The sequence below is a fragment of the Chiloscyllium plagiosum genome, chromosome 1 (assembly GCF_004010195.1).
Source record: "Chiloscyllium plagiosum isolate BGI_BamShark_2017 chromosome 1, ASM401019v2, whole genome shotgun sequence".
Classification (NCBI taxonomy): Eukaryota; Metazoa; Chordata; class Chondrichthyes; order Orectolobiformes; family Hemiscylliidae; genus Chiloscyllium; species Chiloscyllium plagiosum.
The window spans coordinates 118,850,678-118,871,742 of NC_057710.1; the positions used below are offsets into that span (position 1 = coordinate 118,850,678).

Genomic DNA, 21,065 nt, shown 5'->3' on the forward strand with positions numbered 1-21,065 from the left:
GTTGATTTTTGGGTGAAAGGTGAGTATTACCAGTGATAGCACAGGGCAGTGATCAGCCCTATTGGTCTTCTGACCACTTTTGAGCATTGAGTATTTGCAAGGCTGAAACCAAAGGTGGAAGATCTTGCCTAAAAAGTTGCCATGTTTCAGTGAGGTTACAATAACGTCTGCTAACATCTTCCATGCAGCTCAAACCTCTCATTTATTGCATTGGAGGGAATATACCAACAAACTTTCAGACATGCATATTCTGCACAAACAGCAGATTGAATTCAATGCTCCCCTTGAGCAGGCAAGGGAGGGCAGTAAGTCTGTCTAATGGTGCAGGAGAGCTATGGAGAAAACTCATCAACTTGCTGATTCAATATCCAGGTCAAGCAGTGTCAAGAATGCCCACAAACCAAACCAAAGGCCACTGAAAGGTCTCATTCCGCTACCGCTGGTACTCAATCAGCCATAAGTGGGAGAAAGTGAGGACTGCAGATGCTGGAGATCACAGTCGAGAGCATGGTACTGGAAATGCACAACAGGTCAGGCAGATTTGAGGAGCCGGGAAATCAACATTTTGGGCATTGGCCCTTCATCCCCATTCCTGACGAAGGGCTTATGCCCGAAACATCAATTCTCCTCCTCCTCGCTTGCTGCCTGATTTGCTGTGCTTTTCCAGCAGCACACACTCCACACTGGGTAGTGATGGTCAAGCCTGCACTCCAGCTGCATGGTTTGGGGAGGAAGCCTGTTTCTCAGGCAATACAGAGACCTTCTAATCACCAGATAGACATACACAGGAAGATGCCCTTTTATAGCAATATCCCTTCTCATCCCGTCCTGGCTGGCGGAGGGGATGCAGCCTCAGTTTCCTGCTTTCGAGGATGATCATTCTCCTCAAGTCTCCTGCAGTGCTGGCAGTGACCTCCGTAAACCGATGGCACTGCGGCACTGGAATACTGTCAGTCTCTGATTGACCAGCAACTCTAGGGGGGAATACTCCACTCTGCAGGAGAAATTCATGTGGGAACTACAATGGCAACCAGCAGATTTAATTTAATCCCATAAGGCCTGCGTGTCAATTGACACACCATTTGACCATAACCAATAAATTCTGTCAATCATTTCTATGAAACAAAAATGTGAGTCCTGAGGAGGGTGATGATCCTGGAAAACAGGTAAGTGAGGCTACATCACCTCGGCCAGTCTGGAAGGCCTCGGGGACAAGAAGGGATATTGCTGTAAAAGGGCAAGAGGATGTGTTACTGTGTATGTCTCTCTGGCTATCCATGGTAGTTTTCTTGAACTGTATGTAAAGGAACCAGCGAGGGAGCAAGCTTTCCTAGATCTGGTCCTGTGTAATGCGACAGAAATAATTAATGACCTCATAGTTAGGAATCCTATCACAGCGATCACAGTATGGTTGAATTTTGAATAGAAATGGAGAGTGTGAAGATAAAATCCAATGCCAGGGTCCTGTGCTTAAACAAGGGAGACTACAATAGAATGAAGGAGGACTTGACTGGAAACAAAGATTTTATGAAACAGTTGATGAGCAGTGGAGGAATTTCAAAGCATGTTTTCAAAGTGCTCAGCAAAAGTATATTCCAGTGAAAAGGAAAGACTGTATGAAAAGGGGAAATCTGCCATGGGTGTCTAAGGAAAGAAGGGAGGCTAACAAATTGAAAGAGAAGGCATACAAAGTGGCCAAAAAGCATTAAACTAGAAGATTGGGAAAACTTTAAAGGTCAACAGAAAGCCACAAAAAGAGCTATAAAGAAAAGTAAGATAGAACATGTGAAAAAACTAGCACAAAATGTAAAGACAGATAACAAAGGTGTCTTCACAAAACAAAAAAGAATGGCTAAAGTAAATGTTGGGTCCTTTAGAAGATGTGAAGGGGCATTTAGTTATGGGATATGATGAAATGGCCGAGGCATTGAACAGGTATTTTGTGTCACTCTTCATAGTGGAGGACACTAATAACATGCCAGCAATTGACAAAGAGACGAAGGTAGGTGGACCTGGAAACAATCATTATCACAGAAGAGGTAGTGTTGGGCAAGCTAATGGAGCTAAGGACAGACAAGTTGCTGGCCCAGATAGAATGCATCCCAGGTTACTAAAAGAGATGGCGGGAGAAATAGCAGGTACACTGGTGGTAATTTTCCAAAATTCACTGGGCTCTGGGGCAGTCCCAGCAGATTAGAAAACAGCAAATGTGATGCCACTGTTTAAAAAAGGTGGTCGGTAAAAGATGGGGAATTACAGACCAGTGAGCTTAACTCTGTAATGGAGAAGATTACATATAAATAGAAAACCGGAATTTTCAGCATTGCTTTGCATGAGGTCCACTGAAGATGTTACCTAGTAAGGTAATGAAACGTCTGGAAATGAACCTTTCAGCTCAGCGAGCAAACCTACATCCAAAATCTCAATAGAAATTGTCACACTGGACAGACGCAGCATGGGTTCATGAAGGGCAGGTCATCTTTTGGACATCTATGAAGACATTACGAGCAGGGTGGACAACGGGGACCCAGTGGATGTGGTGTACCTAGATTTCCAAAAAGCCTTGTCACTGATTGCCAGTCAGAATAGCATTCATTTATCCCTCACTCTTTGCTTTCTGTTAGTCAACCAATCCCCTATCCAAGCTAATCCTTTACCTGTAACGCCATGCATCGTTATCTTACACAGCAGCCTCTTGTGCGGCAGCTGGTCGACCGCAATTATTCACAATTTATATAGATGATTTGGAGTTGGGGACCGTGTGCAGTATATCAAAGTTTGCAAATGACACTAAGATAAGTGGCAGAGCAAAGTCTGCAGAGGACTGTGAAACTTCGCAGAGGAACATAGATACTTTGAGTGAGTGGGCAAAGGTCTGGCAGATGGAATACAATGGTAATAAATGTGAGGTCATCCATTTTGGGAGGCGTACCAGTAAAAAAGATTATTGTTTTAATGGTAAACAGTTGCAGAGGGACCTGTGCATGAATCACAGAAGGTTGGTCTGCAGGTACAAGAAGTATTTAGGAAGGCAAATGGAATTTTCTCCTTCATTGCTAAAGGGATTGGCTTTAAAAGCAGTGAGGTTATGTTGCAGCTGTACAAGGTGCTGGTGAGGCTACACCTGGAGTACTGTGTGCACTGTTGGTCTCCTTACTTGAGAAAGGATGTACTAGCACTGGAGAGGGTTCAGAAGGTTCACTAGGTTGATCCTGGAGTTGAGAGGGTTGGCTTATGAGAAAAGACTGAGTAAACTGGCATTATATTCATTGGAATTCAGAAGAATGGGGAGGGTAGCATACAGAAACATAAAATTATGAACGGAATAGAGAAGATAGAAGTAGAGAGGATGTTTCCATTGGCAGGTGAAACTAGGACAAGAGAGCATGGCCTCAAAATTGGGGGGACCAGATTTAAGACTGAATCAAGAAAGAACGTCTTCGCCCAGATGGTTATAAATCTATGGAATTCCTTGTTCAGGGAAGTAGTTGACGCTACTTCAGTAAACATTTTTAAAGCTAAGACATTTTTTTTTTAACAGTAAAGGAATTAAGGGATACAATGAGAGGGCGGGTAAGTGGAGCTGAGGCCACAAAGATCAACCATGATCTTATTGAATGGCGGAGCAGGCTCGAAGGGCCAGGCGGCCTACTCCTGCTCCTAGTTCTTATGTTCTTATGAGTCTGTGCTGTAGCCAAGTCAAGTGATTTGTCCCACTACTAGCTCAGTTATACTGATATCAGGTGGCTGTCTCTGTGTGTCCATCAGCCTCTTCACACTAGGAGACTATCCACCACGTAGGCCTGAGATGAATCTGCTGAGGTTCATGATAGGTCCCCTAAGGGCTGGTGGCCTTGTGTGGTTTTCAGCAACAGAGCTGCTTTAGGGGTGTGGGGGGGGTTGAACCAAAGGATCCTGACCTTTATCATCCATGTCCATCCTAGCCATGGCCCGGCCAGCAGTAATCCTGAAGGCTTGTTGAGACAGTGCTGGGTCACTTTGAAATCTCTGGCCTCTGTGGCAGTTGTCTGAGCATCCAGTTGTTTCTGACACAGAGTAATTTGATTAAAAGTGTCTCTGAAGTTGCTAAAGCAAATAAAGAATATAAATGCTATGGTAGCATTGATCACAAGATGGCTAGAGTACAGGAGCAAAAGAATTGAATTGTACAGCATGCTGGTGAGACTGCCCCCAGAGTATTGTGTGTCGTTCTGGTCTCCGAGTTGGGGGAGGTTACATTTGGTGTGGGGGTGGTGCAGCTGACAATCATCAGACTGATTCCCAAGATGGTGGGACAGTCTCAGGAGGTGAGATTGAGAATACTGCGCTTGTACTCTCTGTAGTTTAGAAGAATGAGAAGCGACCTCAAAGAAGTTTGCAGAATTCATAAAAGCATGCACAGAAGAGATGTTCAAAGGATGCTTCCCCTAGTCGTGGGATCGAGAGCCAGGCGACACAGCCACAGATTAAAAGCAAGCCGTGTCGGAGCTTCTTCACTGAGAGGGTGGTGAATCTGGACTTCTCTATCCCAGAGGACTTCACTCATTATGTAAGTTCAAGAGAGAAATTGATAGAATTCTTGTTCCTAATTTTATCAAAGAATGTGAACATAACACAGGAATATGGTGTTGAGGTGGATGGTCATTCATGATGTAGAATAGCAGGGCTTGAGTGACTGAATGGCCTACTCCTGCTACTTTATTCCTACGAGAGAGTAATACTGCTCTCTTGTAACCACCATATCATATGAGGCAGAATAGCTCTTCCTGGTAAGTGATGACATTAAGTTCTTCCAGAATCACCACTGTGACCACATTCGAAAAATCACAGCTAATTCACACGGTGCATCCTGACTGTCTTCCAAATACTGAAGCAAACTCTATAGAATCCTGTTCCTGACCTCTAGCGGCATCTTCTAGCACTTCTCAGATCCTAGTATCCTACGCATGCAGCAGTTCCTGTCAAGGGCAATATCCTTGGCTGGTTCTTGATCCAACTAGGAAGGATACATTGCTGGATTGGACATTGGGGAATGAGGTAGGCCAGGTGTCTGTGTACAAACACTCGGTCTACAAGATGATGTTAGAGTTAGAATCTGGAGTCAAACAAAGGGACAGGTTACTTCAGATTACAACAGGATCTTGATCAGATGGGCCAATGGGCCGAGAAGTGGCAGATGGAGTTTAACTCAGATAAATGTGAGGTGCTGCATTTTGGGAAAGCAAATCTTAGCAGGACTTATACACTTAATGGTAAGGTCTTAGAGAGTGTTGCTGAACAAAGAGACCTTGGAGTGCAGGTTCATAGTTCCTTGACAGTGGAGTTGCAGGTAGATAGGATAGTGGAGAAGGCATTTGGTATGCTTTCCTTTATTAGTCAGAGTATTGAGTACAGGAGTTGGGAGGTCATGTTGCGGCTGTACAGGACATTGGTTAGGCCACTGTTAGAATATTGCATGCAATTCTGGTCTCCTTCCTATCGGAAAGACGTTGTAAAACTTGAAAGGGTTCAGAAAAGATTTACAAGGATGTTGCCAGGTTTGGAGGATCTGACGTACAGGGAGAGGCTGAACAGGCTGGGGCTGTTTTCCATGGAGCATCGGAGGCTGAGGAGAGACGTTATAGAGGTTTACAAAATTATGAGGGGCATGGATAGGATAAATAGGCAAAGTCTTTTCCCTGGGGTCGGGGAGTCCAGAATTAGAGGGCAATTGGTTTAGAGTGAGAGGGGAAAGATATAAAAGAGACCTAAGGGGCAACTTTTTCACACAGAGGGTGGTACGTGTATGGAATGAGCTGCCAGAGGAAGTGGTGGAGGCTGGTACAATTGCAACATTTAAGAGGTATTTGGATGGGTCTATGAATAGGAAGGGTTTGGAGGGATATTGGCCAGGTGCTGGCAGGTGGGATTAGATTGGGTTGGGATATCTGGTCGGCATGGATGGGTTGGACCAAAGGGGCTGTTTCTGTGCTGTACATCTCTATGGCTCTAAATGTTGTTCCAATAAGATGGGCATGGGATATATATCTAAATTTTTTTGGGAAGGGGTATAGGGAAATAGGAATAAGCATGCTTCCATCCAGAAAATGGCAATGACCTGGAACTCACTGCCTATGCAGGTGCTGGAATATGCAGGTGAGCCATCACTTCAGAAGGAAATTCAATGGGCCCTTGAGGGAGCTGAAATTGCAGAGCCTGGGACATAGAGTGAACAGTTAGACTGACTGGACTGTTCTTTAGAGAGTCAGCGTGGACTGAATATGCCATAATGGCTCGATGGCACTGCTATAACTTAGCAAAGACTGCACAGTCCATTTTATAATGGGTTAATTACTTGTTCTTTGTTATGAGTCAAATTTGCTGAAATTGCAGAATTATTTTCTAAACATAGGAGGCAGATTAGTTTTGCCAATTTCCTTTCCATTTAGACTTCCTCTAGCCTTTCCTTCTATCTGGCAATGTGTCATACTAAACATGGCTACATTAGTGGCAGCAACCTGGTCCTCCTTCTCACAATCTGGCATCCTTCTCTCGTGCTGTTCTGGATACTTATGAGCAAGTCATTCATTTTGGCATGGCTGAAGGCTGAGCATGATCCTTTCTCCTCCCAGATCTTTCATCCAAACATTTCCAACTGATGTTATTCAATTTTAATCGAGAGCAGGAACTCTTGAAGACAGTAATCCCTTCACTAATCCATGTACATGGAAACAAATTGTCCCTTAAAAGCAATGAATTAGTGCTTGCGCTGTTTTTGTACAGCTGAGAAAGGAAGTTGAGCTTCTCAGTGGGTACTTAAAGAGGAAGGGAAATAATTAACCCCTTATACACTCAATAAGGTTTCCTTTGTGCTCAAAGATAATTAATTATACATTATTAAAGATCCTTATTCATGATCCTTCACACTTTTAAATTTGAGATGAATCTCCTTAAGAAGAATTTGTAGACTTACACATAAGCTCACCAAATACTGTTCAGAAAAAAAGATAGGTTCATATCTCACTTCGTGTGGTTTCTTTTTGCTTTCACTGGCCAGTCAAAAATCTAGCAGGATGGATTCACTGTCCTCCAGAATTTTTAGTGAGACTAACATCAGGTAGGTTTATACTTCTGTCAGATTATTGCTCAGGTTGAGAAGAATAAAATCCATTGCATGTATCTTCAAAGAAGGAGGATAAAAGACCACATAATTTCAGAAAAAGGCAACCATGTTCTTGAGAGCAGTGGTATTGGGAAATTCAGTGCATTGTATGAAGAAAGAGATTGTTTTCTATTCCTGGACATTGCTGGCTGGGATAGCTTTTTTGCCCATCCTGAATTGCCATGGGTAAGGTGTTGGCAAGCTGCCTTCGAGCCATCAGTCCTTGGGCCACTGGTTCATGAGGAACTGCACCATTAGGAAGAGCTCAAATTGTTGATCCAGTGATAGTGGAGGATATCTGATATAATTCCAGGTCAGAATGCTGTGTGACTTGGAGGGGCACTTGCAAGCACAGGTGTCTCCTGCTGCCCTTTTCCTTCTACTATTAAACATTGCAGGTTTGGAAGGTGTTGTCGGGCAGTCTTGGTGAGTTACTGCAAGTTGTAGATGGTACACATTGCCGCCACTATGCGTCAGTCTTGAAGGGAATGAATGCTGAAAGTGATGAGTGTGGTGCCAATGAAGCAAGCTGCTTTGTCTTGTCTGGTGTCAAGCTTCTTGAGTGTTGTTGGAGCTGCACCCATACAGGAAAGTGGGGAGTATTCAACCACATTCCACCAATTGTGCCTTGTAAATGGTGGGCAGTTTTGGGGAGTCAGGAGATGTGTTATTTGCTGCAGAATTTCTAGCGTTTGACCTGTTCTTGTAGCCACAGAATTTATGTAACTGGTTCAGTTCAGTGTCTACTCAGTGGTTACTCCCAGGACGTTGATGGTGGGGTTTAAGGTGATTGTAATGCCATTGAACAACAAGGGTTGATGATTAGATTCTCTCTTGTTGCGGATGGTCATTGTCTGGTACTTGTGTGCAGCAAATTTTACTTTCCACTTATCAGCCCACACCTGGATATTGTCAAGGTCTTGCTGCATTGAACATGGACTGCTTCAGTATCTGAGGTGTTGCAAATGGTGCTGAACATTGTGCAATCATCGGCAAATATCTCCACTTCTGACCTTATGATGGAGGGAAGGTTGTTTGTGAAACAGAAGATGGTTGGACCTAGCACACTACAATGAGGAACTCCAGCTAAGATGATTGACCTCCAAACGCCACAACTGTCTTCCTTTGTGCTATGTATGACTCCACCAGTGAGAGTTTTCCAATGAATCCCCTTGACTCTGGTGTTGATAGGGCTCATTGATTTCCATACTCAGTCAAATGCTACTTGATGTCAAAGGCTGTCACTCTCACCTCAGCTCTTTAGCCCAGCGTTTTTGTCTATGTTTGGACCAAGGCTGTAATGGTGTCAGGAGCACAGTGACCCTGGCAGAACCCAAACTGAGTGTCAATGGACAGGTTATTGCAAAGCAAGTGCTGCTTGATAGCACTGTTGATTACTCTCTATCACTTTGCTGATGGCTGACAATAGACTGAAAAGACAATAATTAGTCAGTTCAAATTTGTTTGCTTTTGTATACAGAACATACCAATGTAATTTTCCACAATGCATGTGGAAGTTTTCATGTAGAAATAATAATCTTCCTTTTCAGCAATATCTCTGAGACTCCATTGCAATGCCTTACTGCATTATGTATGCATTCAATGAAGGAAAAACTTCCTTGGAAACAAAAGTACCTTTTCGAAATTAAGTTGTTACTTCAACTTTTTTTAGAAATGATCTTTACCACAGAAGTGCTGGTTTGTTTGTTTGTTTTTTGAACAATTAAGCCAGAAGCAATAAGCTCTAAATATTTTTGAACAGTATGTTTGAGTCAAGTTTTCAATTTTATTTAAGTACATTTTAAAAATGTTTTAGTGATGTGCTCTCCCAGAAAGAGGTCAGGAACTGGTGAAAGAAAGGTGCAACTTTCAGAAGGCTATGAACAAAGCAAACGGAAATGAAGGTGAAAGTCGAGCAACCCTGAGTTTCTGGAAGTTTTAGCGGGTGAAAGGTTTGAATTTATGTAATAGTCTTCAGGATTATCGGACTTCTCAAAGCATTTTCCAAACAATACCTTTTGAAGAACAACTGTTGGGATCTCCAGATTCACGTGTTAAAAGTGTTTTTCTCTCTCTCTGATAACAGTGTATGTGATTGGTTTGACTTCCCAGTAAGTTATTTCTCTCATGCGTGTGTTGACTGATATCGGGCTCTGAAAGCCTTCGGTTCGCTGACCAGCCTTGTGTGTGTGTGTCAATATTAGCAAAAGGTTTACAGGCCCGTCCTGAAGCTGGCGGGATGGCAGCATTGGGAAGCATTAGGAACAAAAACAGCCCAGGCGGGAGGAGGGAGCAGTGAAAGCATCAAGCTCCAGTTCAACACACGTGACAAACCTGTTTACCAGAAACTATAAAAGGAACAATACTGTCAGGCTCTCAGAGAGAGGGGGAGCAGGGAGTGCTGTTCCGCAAGTGGGGACTTGACCGGACAGGAATCGCGGGAGCTGCTGGATCAGAGGAGACCCCCTGAAGCTGTGGCTGACATCGCCAGACTCCAGACACTGTCGGAATGGCCACTGAGCTGTTCAGCAAACAGCAGACCATCCAGCTCCGCCACAAACACATCGGGTGAGTACTCTGCAGCTACGGCGGCAGTGATGGTGTCAGGAAGCTGCTGTCCTGGGGTTTCACCCTGACCCTGACCCTCCGGGAAGCTGCTGTCCTGGGGTTTGACCCTGACCATGTCCCTCCCTCCGGGAAGCTGCTGTCCTGGGGTTTGACCCTGACCCTGTCCCACCCTCCGGGAAGCTGCTGTCCTGGGGTTTGACCCTGACCCTGTCCCTCCCTCCGGGAAGCTGGTGTCCTAGGGTTTGACCCTGAACCTGACCCTCCGGAATCTGCTGTCCCGGAGTTTGACCCTGTCCCTCCCTCCGGGAAGCTGCTGTCCTGGGGTTTGACCCTGACCCCGTCCCTCCCTCTGGGAAACTGCTGTCCTTGGGTTTGACCCTGACCCTGTCCCTCCCTCTGGGAACGTGCTGTCCTGGGGTTTGACCCTGAACCTGACCCTCCGGAATCTGCTGTCCCGGAGTTTGACCCTGACCCTGACCCTGTCCCTCCCTCCGGGAAGCTGCTGTCCTGGGGTTTGACCCTGACCCTGTCCCTCCCTCTGGGAAGCTGCTGTCCTGGGGTTTGACCCTGACCCTGATCCTCCCTCCGGGAAGCTGCTGTCCTGGGGTTTGACCCTGACCCTGACCTTCCGGGAAGCTGCTGTCCTCGGGTTTGACCCTGACCCTGTCCCTCCCTCCGGGAAGCTGCTGTCCTGGGGTTTGACCCTGACCCCGTCCCTCCCTCTGGGAAACTGCTGTCCTTGGGTTTGACCCTGACCCTGCTGGGAAACTGCTGTCCTTGGGTTTGACCCTGACCCTGTTCCTCCCTCTGGGAACGTGCTGTCCTGGGGTTTGACCCTGACCCTGTCCCTCCCTCTGGGAACGTGCTGTCCTGGGGTTTGACCCTGACCCTGTCCCTCCCTCCGGGAAGCTGCTGTCCTCGGGTTTGACCCTGACCCTGTCCCTCCCTCCGGGAAGGTGCTGTCCTGGGGTTTGACCCTGACCCTGTCCCTCCCTCCAGGAAGCTGCTGTCCTGGGGTGTGACCCTGACCCTGACCCTGACCCTCCCTATGGGAAGCTGCTGTCCTGGGGTTTGACCCTGACCCTGTCCCTCCCTCCGGGAAGGTGCTGTCCTGGGGTTTGACCCTGACCCTGCCCCTTCGGGAAGCTGCTGTCCTGGGGTTTGACCCTGAACCTGTCCCTCCCTCCGGGAAGGTGCTGTCCTGGGGTTTGACCCTGACCCTGTCCCTCCGGGAAGCTGCTGTCCTGGGGTTCGACCCTGTCCCTATCCCTCCCTCCGTGAAGGTGCTGGCCTGGGGTTTGACCCTGACCCTGACCCTCCGGGAAGGTGCTGGCCTGGGGTTTGACCCTGACCCAGACCCTCCAGGAAGGTGCTGTGCTGGGGTTTGACCCTGTCCCTATCCCTCCCTCCGGGAAGGTGCTGTCCTGGGGTTTGACCCTGACCCTGACCCTGACCCTCCCTATGGGAAGCTGCTGTCCTGGGGTTTGACCCTGTCCCTATCCCTCCCTCCGGGAAGGTGCTGTCCTGGGGTTTGACCCTGACCCTGACCCTCCGGGAAGCTGCTGCTGCTGCATTTCCAACTCTGTGTCAGTCAATAGCAACAAAAAACCCAGAAGCTGCTGGAAAAGCTCAGCAGGTGTGGCTGCATCTGTTCGAGAGAAGTCAGAGTTCCCACTTTGGGTCCAGCAACCCTTCCTCAGAACAAAAATCGCTTTGTTTTTCCAGCAATTTCACGTTTTTGTTTCTGGTTTCCAGCATCCGTGGTTCTTTTGCCTTGTATTCAGCATCTGTCACATTTCTTTCCACTGCCCCTGACTGTCCCTGCAGACTTGTTGCTGGTGTAGCCTTTCTCCCTGAGTGAGCAGCTTTCGCTTCGGTGCCTTCATCAACAGCTCGGTGAGGGATCCAATGGGGTGGGGTGATAGAAACAGTGGGTCACACGGGTGTGGTGTAGAATAACCTTATATAAAATTTACAGCGCAGGGAAAAGGTCATTTTGCCTGACAGGTATGTTCCACAGAAATCCCCGCCCATCCTCCTTATGTAACACGTGATCCTCTCTCTTAGCCCTGACATATCTGTCTAGCTCTTCAGTGTACATCTTCTCATTTCAACGACACCGTTTAATGTGGGTTCCACATTAGACTGTAAGATATAGGAGCAGAATTAAGCCATTTCTGCTCTGCCATTCAATTCTTGGCTGATATGTTTCTCAATTTCTCCCAGTAACCCTTGATCTCCTTACTAATCAGGAACCTATCTCTGACTCAAATACACTTAAAGACTTGGCCTCCAGTTATACCGGGAAGAAGAGAGACAAACAGAGTCAAAGTTCCTGGGTGATGAGCTTTCACCTGAATTGGAAGGTATTGGAGATAAGGAGCTACTGTGCTCATAAAAAGGGTGGCAGGACTACACATGGAGGAACATCTGTATTTAACAGACTGGGAAACACAAATTATAGAAGTAAAAATAACTGCAAATGTTCAGGATCCCAGGCAGCACCTGAGTGTTTTTTTAAATTGTCCATTTATATAGTGCCTTTCAGACTTTTAGATGCCTGGTAACACTGTGCAGCCAATGAAAGATTTAGAAAGAGTGTAATGCAGGAAATGTGACAGTCAGTTTACACACAGCAAGCTCTCACGCATCAAGCATATTGTTCAAAATAGGTGAACATCTGGAATGTTTGGGAGTGGAATATCTCCTCATCTGAGCAGATGCAGTGGAGTCAGAGAAACTGGGAGAACGGGATGGCGTTCTTGCAGGATGTGGGGTGGGAGGAGATGTAGTCCATAGTTATGGGAGTCTGTGGGTTTATAGATTATATTACAGTGTGGAAACAGGCCCTTCGGCCCAACAAGTCCACACCGACCCGCCGAAGCGCAACCCACCCATACCCCTACCCCTACATTTACCCCTTACCTAACACTACAGGCAATTTAGTATGGCCAATTCACCTGACCTGCACATCTTTGGACTGTGGGAGGAAACCGGAGTACCCAGAGGAAACCCACGCAGACACGGGGAGAACGTGCAAACTCCACACAGTCAGTCGCCTGAGGCGGGAATTGAACCCGGGTCTCTGTGAGGCAGCAGTGCTAACCACTGTGCCACCGTGCCGCCCACCAAACGTCCGTCTGGAGACTGTCACTAAAGATGGAAATGGAGAGGTCAAGAAAGGGGAGGGAGGTGTCCAAAATGGACCAAATGAATTTGAGGGCGAGGTGGAAGTTGTTGGCGAAGTCGATGAACTGTTCCAGTTCAGCCTGGTTGCAGGACATTGCGCCATTGCAGTCATCGATGTAACAGTTGGTGCACAGTGCCTGTGTAGGTACTGAAGAGGGACCATTCAACATAGCCGACAAAGAGGCAGGTGTAGCTAGGGCCCATCTGAGTGCCCATGGCCATCCCCTGGATTTGGAGACAATGGGAAGAGTTAAAGGAAAAGTTATTGAGGGTGAGGACTAGTTTGGCAAGGCGGAGGAGGGTATTGGTGGACGGAGACTGGATGGGTTTGTTGGAGAGGAAGAAGCTGAGGGCCTTATGGGGTATGGACGTGTACAATGACTGCATGTCCATGTGTGAAGATAAAGCGCTGGGGGCTGGGGAACGGGAGGTTACTGAAGAGGTGAAGGGAATGGTTGGAGTTGTGGAAGTTGGTGGGACGTGCCTGTACCATGGGGGAGAGGATGGAGTCGAGGTAGGACAAGATGAGTTCGGGGGGCCCGAGCATGCCGAGATGATGAGTCGGCCGGGGTAGTTGGGCTTGTGGATCTTGGGGAGTCGGTAGAACCAAACGGTGTGGGCCTGGGGGACAATAAGTTGGAGGCAGTGGAGGGGAGATCACTGGAAGCAGTGAGAGCACGGACAGTGCGAGTAATCGTGGTCTGATGGGTCGCGGCAGGGTCATGGGCCGGGGAAGGTAGAGTGTCGGAGAGCTGGCGCTCAGCCTCTGCAACATAAAGGTCCATCCTCCAGACTACCCCCCCGCCCTGCCTTTGTCAGCAGGTTTAATGGTGAACCGGGGATTGGTGCGGAGAGAGTGAAGCACTGCACATTTGGAGGGGGCGAGGTTGGAGTGGGTGGGGAGTAGGGGTGGAGAAATTGAGGCAGCCGCTGTCACGTGAACAATCAGCAATGAAGAGATCTAGGGCAGGCACGAGGCTGATGGAGGGGTGACCAGGTGGATTGAATTGAATTGAATTTATTGTCACATGTACCGAGACACAGTGAAAAGCTTTGTCTTGCGAGCAATACAGGCAGGTCACAGAGTTAAATAGCATCAATAAGTAAGTAATAGGTAAAGAGTGGCAAGAACCAAAACACAGGTACAGGTGAATGTTAAGAGTTTGTGAGTCCATTCAGTATTCTAACAACAGTAGAGTAGAAACTGCTACAAAACCGGCTGGTGCGTGTGTTCAGGCTTCTGTACCTTCTCCCCGATGGTAGAGGTTGTAGAAAAGCATAGCCAGGGTGGGATGGATCTTTGAGAATGCTGGCAGCCTTTCCTTGACAGGGGGCCTGGTAGATGGATTCTATAGATGGGAAGTTGGCCTTTCTGATTGTCCGGGCCGAGTTCACCACTCTCTGTAATCTCCGATCTCAAATGGTACAGTTGCCATACCAGGTAGTGATACATCCAGACAGAATGCTCTCAATGGCGCACCTACAAAAGTTGGCAAGAGTATTCACTGTCATGCCAAATTTCCTCAGCTGCCTGAGGAAGAAGAGATGTTGGTGGGCCTTTGTAACCAGTGCATCCACATGAACAGTCCAAGAAAGCTTGTTGTGGATAACCACTCCCAGGAGTTTGACTCGTTCCACCCCTGTGCTGTTAGTGTGTAGGGGGGGCATGAGTAACACCCCACTGAATGATTTCCTTGGTTTTGCTGGCATTGAGAGCTAGGTTGTTCTCAGTGCACCATTTTTCCAGGCCTTCCACTTCCTGTCTGTATTTTGTTTCGTCGCATTCTGAGATTCAACCGACTATGGTGGTGTCATCAGTGCACTTGTAAATGGCATTAGTCTGGTATTTGGCAACGCAGTCATGGATATACAGTAAATACAATTGGGGGTTGAGTATGCACCCCTGGGAGGCTCCAGTGTTGAGTGTTTGTGAAGATGAAATATTGTCCCCAATCTTCACTGATTTTGGCCTGTGGGTCAGGAAACAGAGGATCCAGTTGCAGAGAGTGGGGCTTAATCTGAGATCACTAAGTTCAGTAATCAATTTCAAGGGGATAATAGTGTTGACTGCAGTTCAGCCTTCAATGAGTTGGATTCTTACGTAGCTGTTCTTGGTGTCAAGATGTTCTAGGGAGGAGTGAGGGGCAAGTGATATGGCATCTAACGTGGATCTGTTGGTCCGATAGGGAAAGTGGAGTGGGTCAAGAGTAGTGAGGAGGCTGGAGTTGATTAATGCCATGACCAGCCTTCCAAAGCACTTCATGACCACCGATGTTAGGGTCACTGGGCGGTAGTCATTGAGACATGCTGCATGAGCCTTCTTAGGCACAGGGATGATGTTGGCTCTCTTGAAACAGGCAGGGACAGTGGCCTGCTGCAGGGAGAGGTTGAAGATGTCTGAGAAGACCTCTGCCAGTTGATCTGCGCATGCTCTGAGAGCACGGCCTGGTATTCCGTCTGGTCCCATCGCCTCCCTTGGATTCACACAAAGGAAAACTGATCTGACCTCTGATGCAGTGACTGTTGGGACAGGTTCGTCAGGACTTGTCAAAATAGTTGCTACCTCTCCGCCGAAACTCTGCTCAAGCGAGCATAGAAGGCATTGTGATGATCTGAGAGGGATATGTCATTGTCAGCTATCTTGCACTGTCTCTTTTTAGAACCTGTGATGTCATTCAGTCCTTGCCATTGTTGCTGGGTGTCTGTCTGGGTCTCTAGTTTTGGATCGGTATTGGTCCTTGGCTGTCTTAATGGCTCTGCGAAGGTCATACTTGGATTCCTTATATTGGAGTGGGTCTCCTGATCTGAAGGCCTCACATCTGGCTCTTAGCAGGTTCTGTATGTCCTGATTCATCCAGGGTTTCCTGTTGGGAACACCCAGATTGACTTCCTTGGTATACAGTCCTCCATACACTTGCTGATAAAGTCTGTGACGATGGTGGCGTACTTGTCCAAGGTACCTGCGGACTATTTGAACATGACCCAATCAGCTAATTCCAGACAGCACTGGAGTTGATCCTCTGCTTCCTCCGACCAGCACTGAACCTGTATCCACGAGGGGGTCGCCTGCTTGAGCTTTTGCCTATAAGCCAGGAGAAGAAACATAGCATTGTGGTTGGAGTTCCCGAAATGAGGGCAGGGAATGGAGCGATGTGGTCAAAAATGTTCGGGTCCCTGGTGGGGCAGGTAATGTTCTGGTGGTACTTGGGCAACACTTTCCTTAGATTGGTTAATTGAAGTCACCAGCTACAATAAACAGGGCTTCGGGGTGTTCCGTCTCCAGGGTGTTAGTGGCTGAGTACAGCACATCCAGAGCTTCTTCAACCTTTGCTTGTGGCGGTATGTACACAGCAGTTAGTATAGCAGCGGTAAATTCCCGTGGTAGATAGAAGGGGTGACACATGGTGAGGAGTTCGAGGTTTGGGGAGCAATGGCTGCCCAGGGTTGCAATGTCCGTGGACCACAAGTTGTTGATTAAAAAGCAAACCCCTCTCCCCTTTGACTTACCTGAGGACGCTGTGTGGTCCATACGATGGATAGAAAAGCCATCAGCCTGAAATGCACAGTCGGGAAGGGTTGGGTTGAGCCAGGTTTCTGTGAAGCAGAGTGTGCAGCAGTCCCGCAGTTCATGCTGGAAGCTGAGCCGTGATCTGAGTTCATCCATCTTGTTCTCCAGAGATTGTACATTTGCTCGGAGTAAGCTAGGAAGGGGGGGTCTTGAAACCGCATAGTCTCAGTCTTACTAGCAGGCCGGCACACTTACCCCGCTTCCTCGCAGGTTTCTTACATTTGAGTGGTCCGGTAGTCTGGTGGAATGGATTCTGACTGCTCCCAGTTAAGTGATCCTTCCAGGACCCTGTGGAGCAGGTATGTAGCAGTTTAGTGTATTTTTGCAAAGGGTCTGCTTAGGACCCAGAGTGCCAGGTAATTTACTGTGTGGTGGGTACGGGATTCATTGAGGATTGCTGGGGCAGGAATGTGAGCCCTTTCCTGAGGACAGACTGTTCGGCCTCGGAGATTTCGAACCTCCCTTCCCAGCCCATCACTCTCCCTTCCATTCCTCTGACCAACCCTTCCTTCCAGCCACCAACCGGATTCATTCCTCCATCGACCAACCAGGTCATACCCTCAACCTATCCCTATCTCACTAACCTCCCCCACCCCCCCACCCAATCTGCATCTCCCCTAACACCCACCCTGAAGAAGGGTTACACCCAAAACGTTGACTTCTCCACCTCCTGGTGCTGCCTGGCCTGCTGTGTTCTTCCAGCCTCCTGGTTGAAGCCTGGGATGGCAGGATTGAAATCTGAAGAGAGGCTGGATCAATTGGGACTATATTCACGAGATGTTGAAGAATGGGGGTGGGGGGAGCAATCTCATAGAAACCTTTAACATTCTAACAGGACTAGACAGGTCAAAACATTAAATGTTTTCTAGAAGGAGTTAGATATGATTCTTAGGATTAAAAGAATCAAAAGGTATGGGGAGAAAGTGGAGGAGCAGGGGAGCTGGTGGCTAGTGGTATTGTCTGTGGATTAACAGTTCAATGATGCAGGTCAAGCTCTGGGAATCTGGGTTCAAATCCTGCCACAGCAAATGGTGGAATTTGAATTCAGTAAAATTCTGGAATTAATAGTCTAATGATGACCATGAACCCATTGTTAAATGTTGGAAACACCCATCTGTTCACTAATGTCCTTTAGAACATAGAACATAGAACAATACAGCACAGAACAGGCCCTTCGGCCCACGATGTTGTGCCGAACTTCTAACCTACTAATGATGACCATGAACCCATTGTTAAATGTTGGAAACACCCATCTGGTTCACTAATGTCCTTTAGGGAAGGAAACTGCCATCTTACCTGGTCTGACCTGCATGTCACTCCAGCAGGTGGTTGATTCTTAACTACCCTCTGGGATGGGCAACAAATGTTGGCCTAATCAATGATGTCCTCTTCCCATGAATGAATATGAAAAAAACATAGTAACTGGGCACTGAGTTGAATTCATATTGAATGGTTTGACAATCAAAAAGCCTGATGGTCTACCCCAACTCCTATTTTCTATGTTTCTTTGACATCTTCCCAGATCTCTCTTCTCCAGTTTGGACAGACTTGGACAGGAGATTCCATTGAGTCAGAGGTGCTGTTATATTATTTCAGAGGTTTTGAGGATGTTCTTGAAGCATTTCCTCTGTCTGGTAACTGCTTGCTGTGATGAAGCTTGGAGTAGAAAGTTCACTTGGAAAGTCCTGAGTTAGGAAAGTTGAATGATGTGGCCCATTGTGGAATGGAATGATGTGGTACATCTGATTGACTGTACCCAGTGCCTCGATGCTGGGGATGTTGGTCAGAAAGAAGACCCTGATATTGAAGCACCTATCCTGTCAGTGGATTCACAGGATTTTGCAGAAGAATAGCTTGCACTTTTTCTCCTAAGAGATGTCTGCTCTCTATTTTCCATAGGTTTGACACACACAGAAGGACAGGTGGCACTGTTAAGGGTGGCACAGTAGCTCAGTGGTTAGCATTGCTGCCTCACAACACCTGGGACCTGGTTTTGATTCCAACCTCGGGCGATTATCTGTGTGGAGTTTACACATTCTCTCAGGTTTTCTCTGGGTGCTCCGGTTTCCTCCCACAATCCAAAGATGTGCAGGTTAGGTGAATTGACCATTCTAAATTGCCTATAGTGTTCAGAAATGTATCGGCTATGTGTGTTAGTCAGGGGTAAATGTAGAGTAATAGGGTAGGTGAATGGGTCTGACTGGGATACTCTTTGAAGGGTTGGTGTGGACTTGTTGGGCCAAATGGCCCGTTTCCACACTGTAGGGATCCTATGATTGACTGTTACCCAATAGGCTATGAACTTGATGCCAGAGTTGAGGTTTTTGTCGTCAAATGCCTCAGATGGCCAAAGGCACACTGGAAGTGATGCTATATTTCATCATCAAAAAGCAATATAATAATAACCAGATTATCTGTTTGGTGTTGCTAATTGAGGAGTACATTTTGGCCAGGATGCTATGTGTAACTCCCCTGCTGTAGTGCCACTGACCTTGTCTGTCATCTGAAAGAGCAGATGGTGCTTCAGTCTAACAATTCTTCCAAAAGACAGCACCTCCCACAGGCAGCACTAGAGAGTCAGCTTATTTGATGTGTTGACACAGGGACCAGTTGGGCAGTTGGGGCTGAGTCAGGAGCATTAGCTTAAATTCCCTACAGTGCGGAAACAGGCCATTCGGCCCAACAGGTCCACACTGACCCTCCGAAGATTAACCCACCCAGACTCATTCCCCTACTAACGCACCTATCACTATGGGCAATTTAGTATGGCCAATTCACCTGACCTGCACATCTTTGGACTATGGGAGAAAACCAGAGCACCCGGAGGAAACCCACACAGACAGTCACCCGAGGCTGGAATCGAACCCGGGTCCCTGGTGCTGAAAGGCAGCAGTGCTAACCACTGAGCCACTGTGCTGCCCTATTCTTTAAGTCCAAAGATTGTGCATTCAGTCCTCCTCCAGAGGCTTGAGCACAAAATGATAGCCGATTCAAGGAGTTTCACAGAGAGCAGTCTGCTGTTTCATTTCATACCCATTCTGGGAAGAACAGTATTATAGACAGTTTCACAAGTGCGTCTTTAATGTGTGAACTGAATAAGGATGAAAAGGAAGAAATCCATGCATCTGGGGATTTGGGTTGAGGTGAGATGCTCTCTGAGGGTTGGTGTAGACTCAATGGGCTGAATGGCCTCTTTCTGCACTGTAGGTTTGATTCTGTAATGTTTTTTGTTTCATGTCAATTATTCTCTGGGCTTTTGTATGGTTTCCAGACCTTGAATACACAATGTATCCAGCCAGGCGAAAGTTATGACTATAGGTGCTGGAGATTAGAGTCAAGATTGGAGTGGTGCTGAAGCAGGTCAGGCAGCATCCAAGGAGCAGGAAAATCGATGTTTCAGGCAGGAGCCCTCCATCAGGAATCCGGCCTGATGATGTATCCAGCCAACCAATTGGCATCAACAGTTAATTGATTCAATTCAATTGAGACTCAAGGCCAAAGTCTACTTTGACCTATCACCATCATCTTTCAGACATGCATTTTGATCATGCTGCCTGTTTAATGCAGGAAACCAACACTAACTGAATTCCCCATGATGTTTCAGGATGAAACACACAGAAAAATACTTTGGAACATCTTCGTGGTTTAAGGAGCCAGCTCACCACCAGCTCTCAAAGATAATTAAGGATGGACTATAGGTGTTCATTCAGTCAGCAAGGAACACATACTGGGCACAAATAAATAACAAAAAGAATATCCACCATAAATCAAATTTCTCATAGACCTCTCTTCACAAGTAAGCACATTAGTATCCAGCGCAATCTCAATCCACTGAGTTAATAGTGGAATTCCTGGAACTAAGTTAAGATACACGAGTACCAGCTTCCAACCTGTGCTGGTCGATTTTGGGAAGATTTTCTGGAATGCACCTTCCTTTCTGCTGAAGCATGTACCCCCCTCAATCCACACATTTGGTTAGAGGGGATGAGTTCACTATATGTTCCCTGGTCTCAGTGGACCTGGTATTAAGTGTGGAGGCTGGAACATGGAAGCTAAATCAGCCTGCAAGAAGGTTCAAGTGTAACTTTCCCTGTCCAGGGAAATAACTTGGACTCCTGAAATAAAATAACCCTTTTTGGGGAGAGCTTCATCGTAGAAAGCCACAAATCTTCTCTGTGGATGGAAACAAGCAGTAATTTGTGTGGGATGCTGACCACTCACGATGCCGATAATGATTTTGTCTGTAAAATGATATATCAGTATAGGCACCTTGATATTCAAGTCTAATATCTTCTCTCTCCCACCACTGATTCTATTTCTATGGTGTCCTTGGAGCAATGTAGGACAGGAACAGGATGAAACATCAGGCTCTTGAACTACTTTCTAACTAAGTTATGGCTGATTTGTACCACAACTTCAGTTACTGCCCTTTGCTCAAGTATTTAGATATCATTCCCCATCAAAAACCTAGCAATCACAGCCTGTGAACTTCAATTACTCCAGCCTTTTGGAAATAAGACAGTCTTTGGTTTCCACCATCCTTTCTGTGAAATTGTGCTTTCTGATTTTCATCATAGCTCTAATTTTGAAACATTGTTA

At 46.8% G+C, this 21,065-nt stretch overlaps 1 protein-coding gene across 2 annotated transcripts in view; it reads left to right on the plus strand.

The window, feature by feature from the left end:
- The first annotated feature begins 9,503 nt into the window (after nt 1-9,503).
- Nucleotides 9,504-21,065, plus strand: part of LOC122552249 (ethanolamine-phosphate phospho-lyase-like) — a 37,772-nt gene continuing 26,210 nt past the window's right edge. For both annotated transcript variants that reach the window (XM_043694936.1, XM_043694942.1), the window contains exon 1: nt 9,504-9,709. In XM_043694936.1, the coding sequence (XP_043550871.1) occupies nt 9,651-9,709 (59 nt within the window). In that variant the 5' untranslated portion in view covers nt 9,504-9,650. The remainder of the gene's footprint in view (nt 9,710-21,065) is intronic.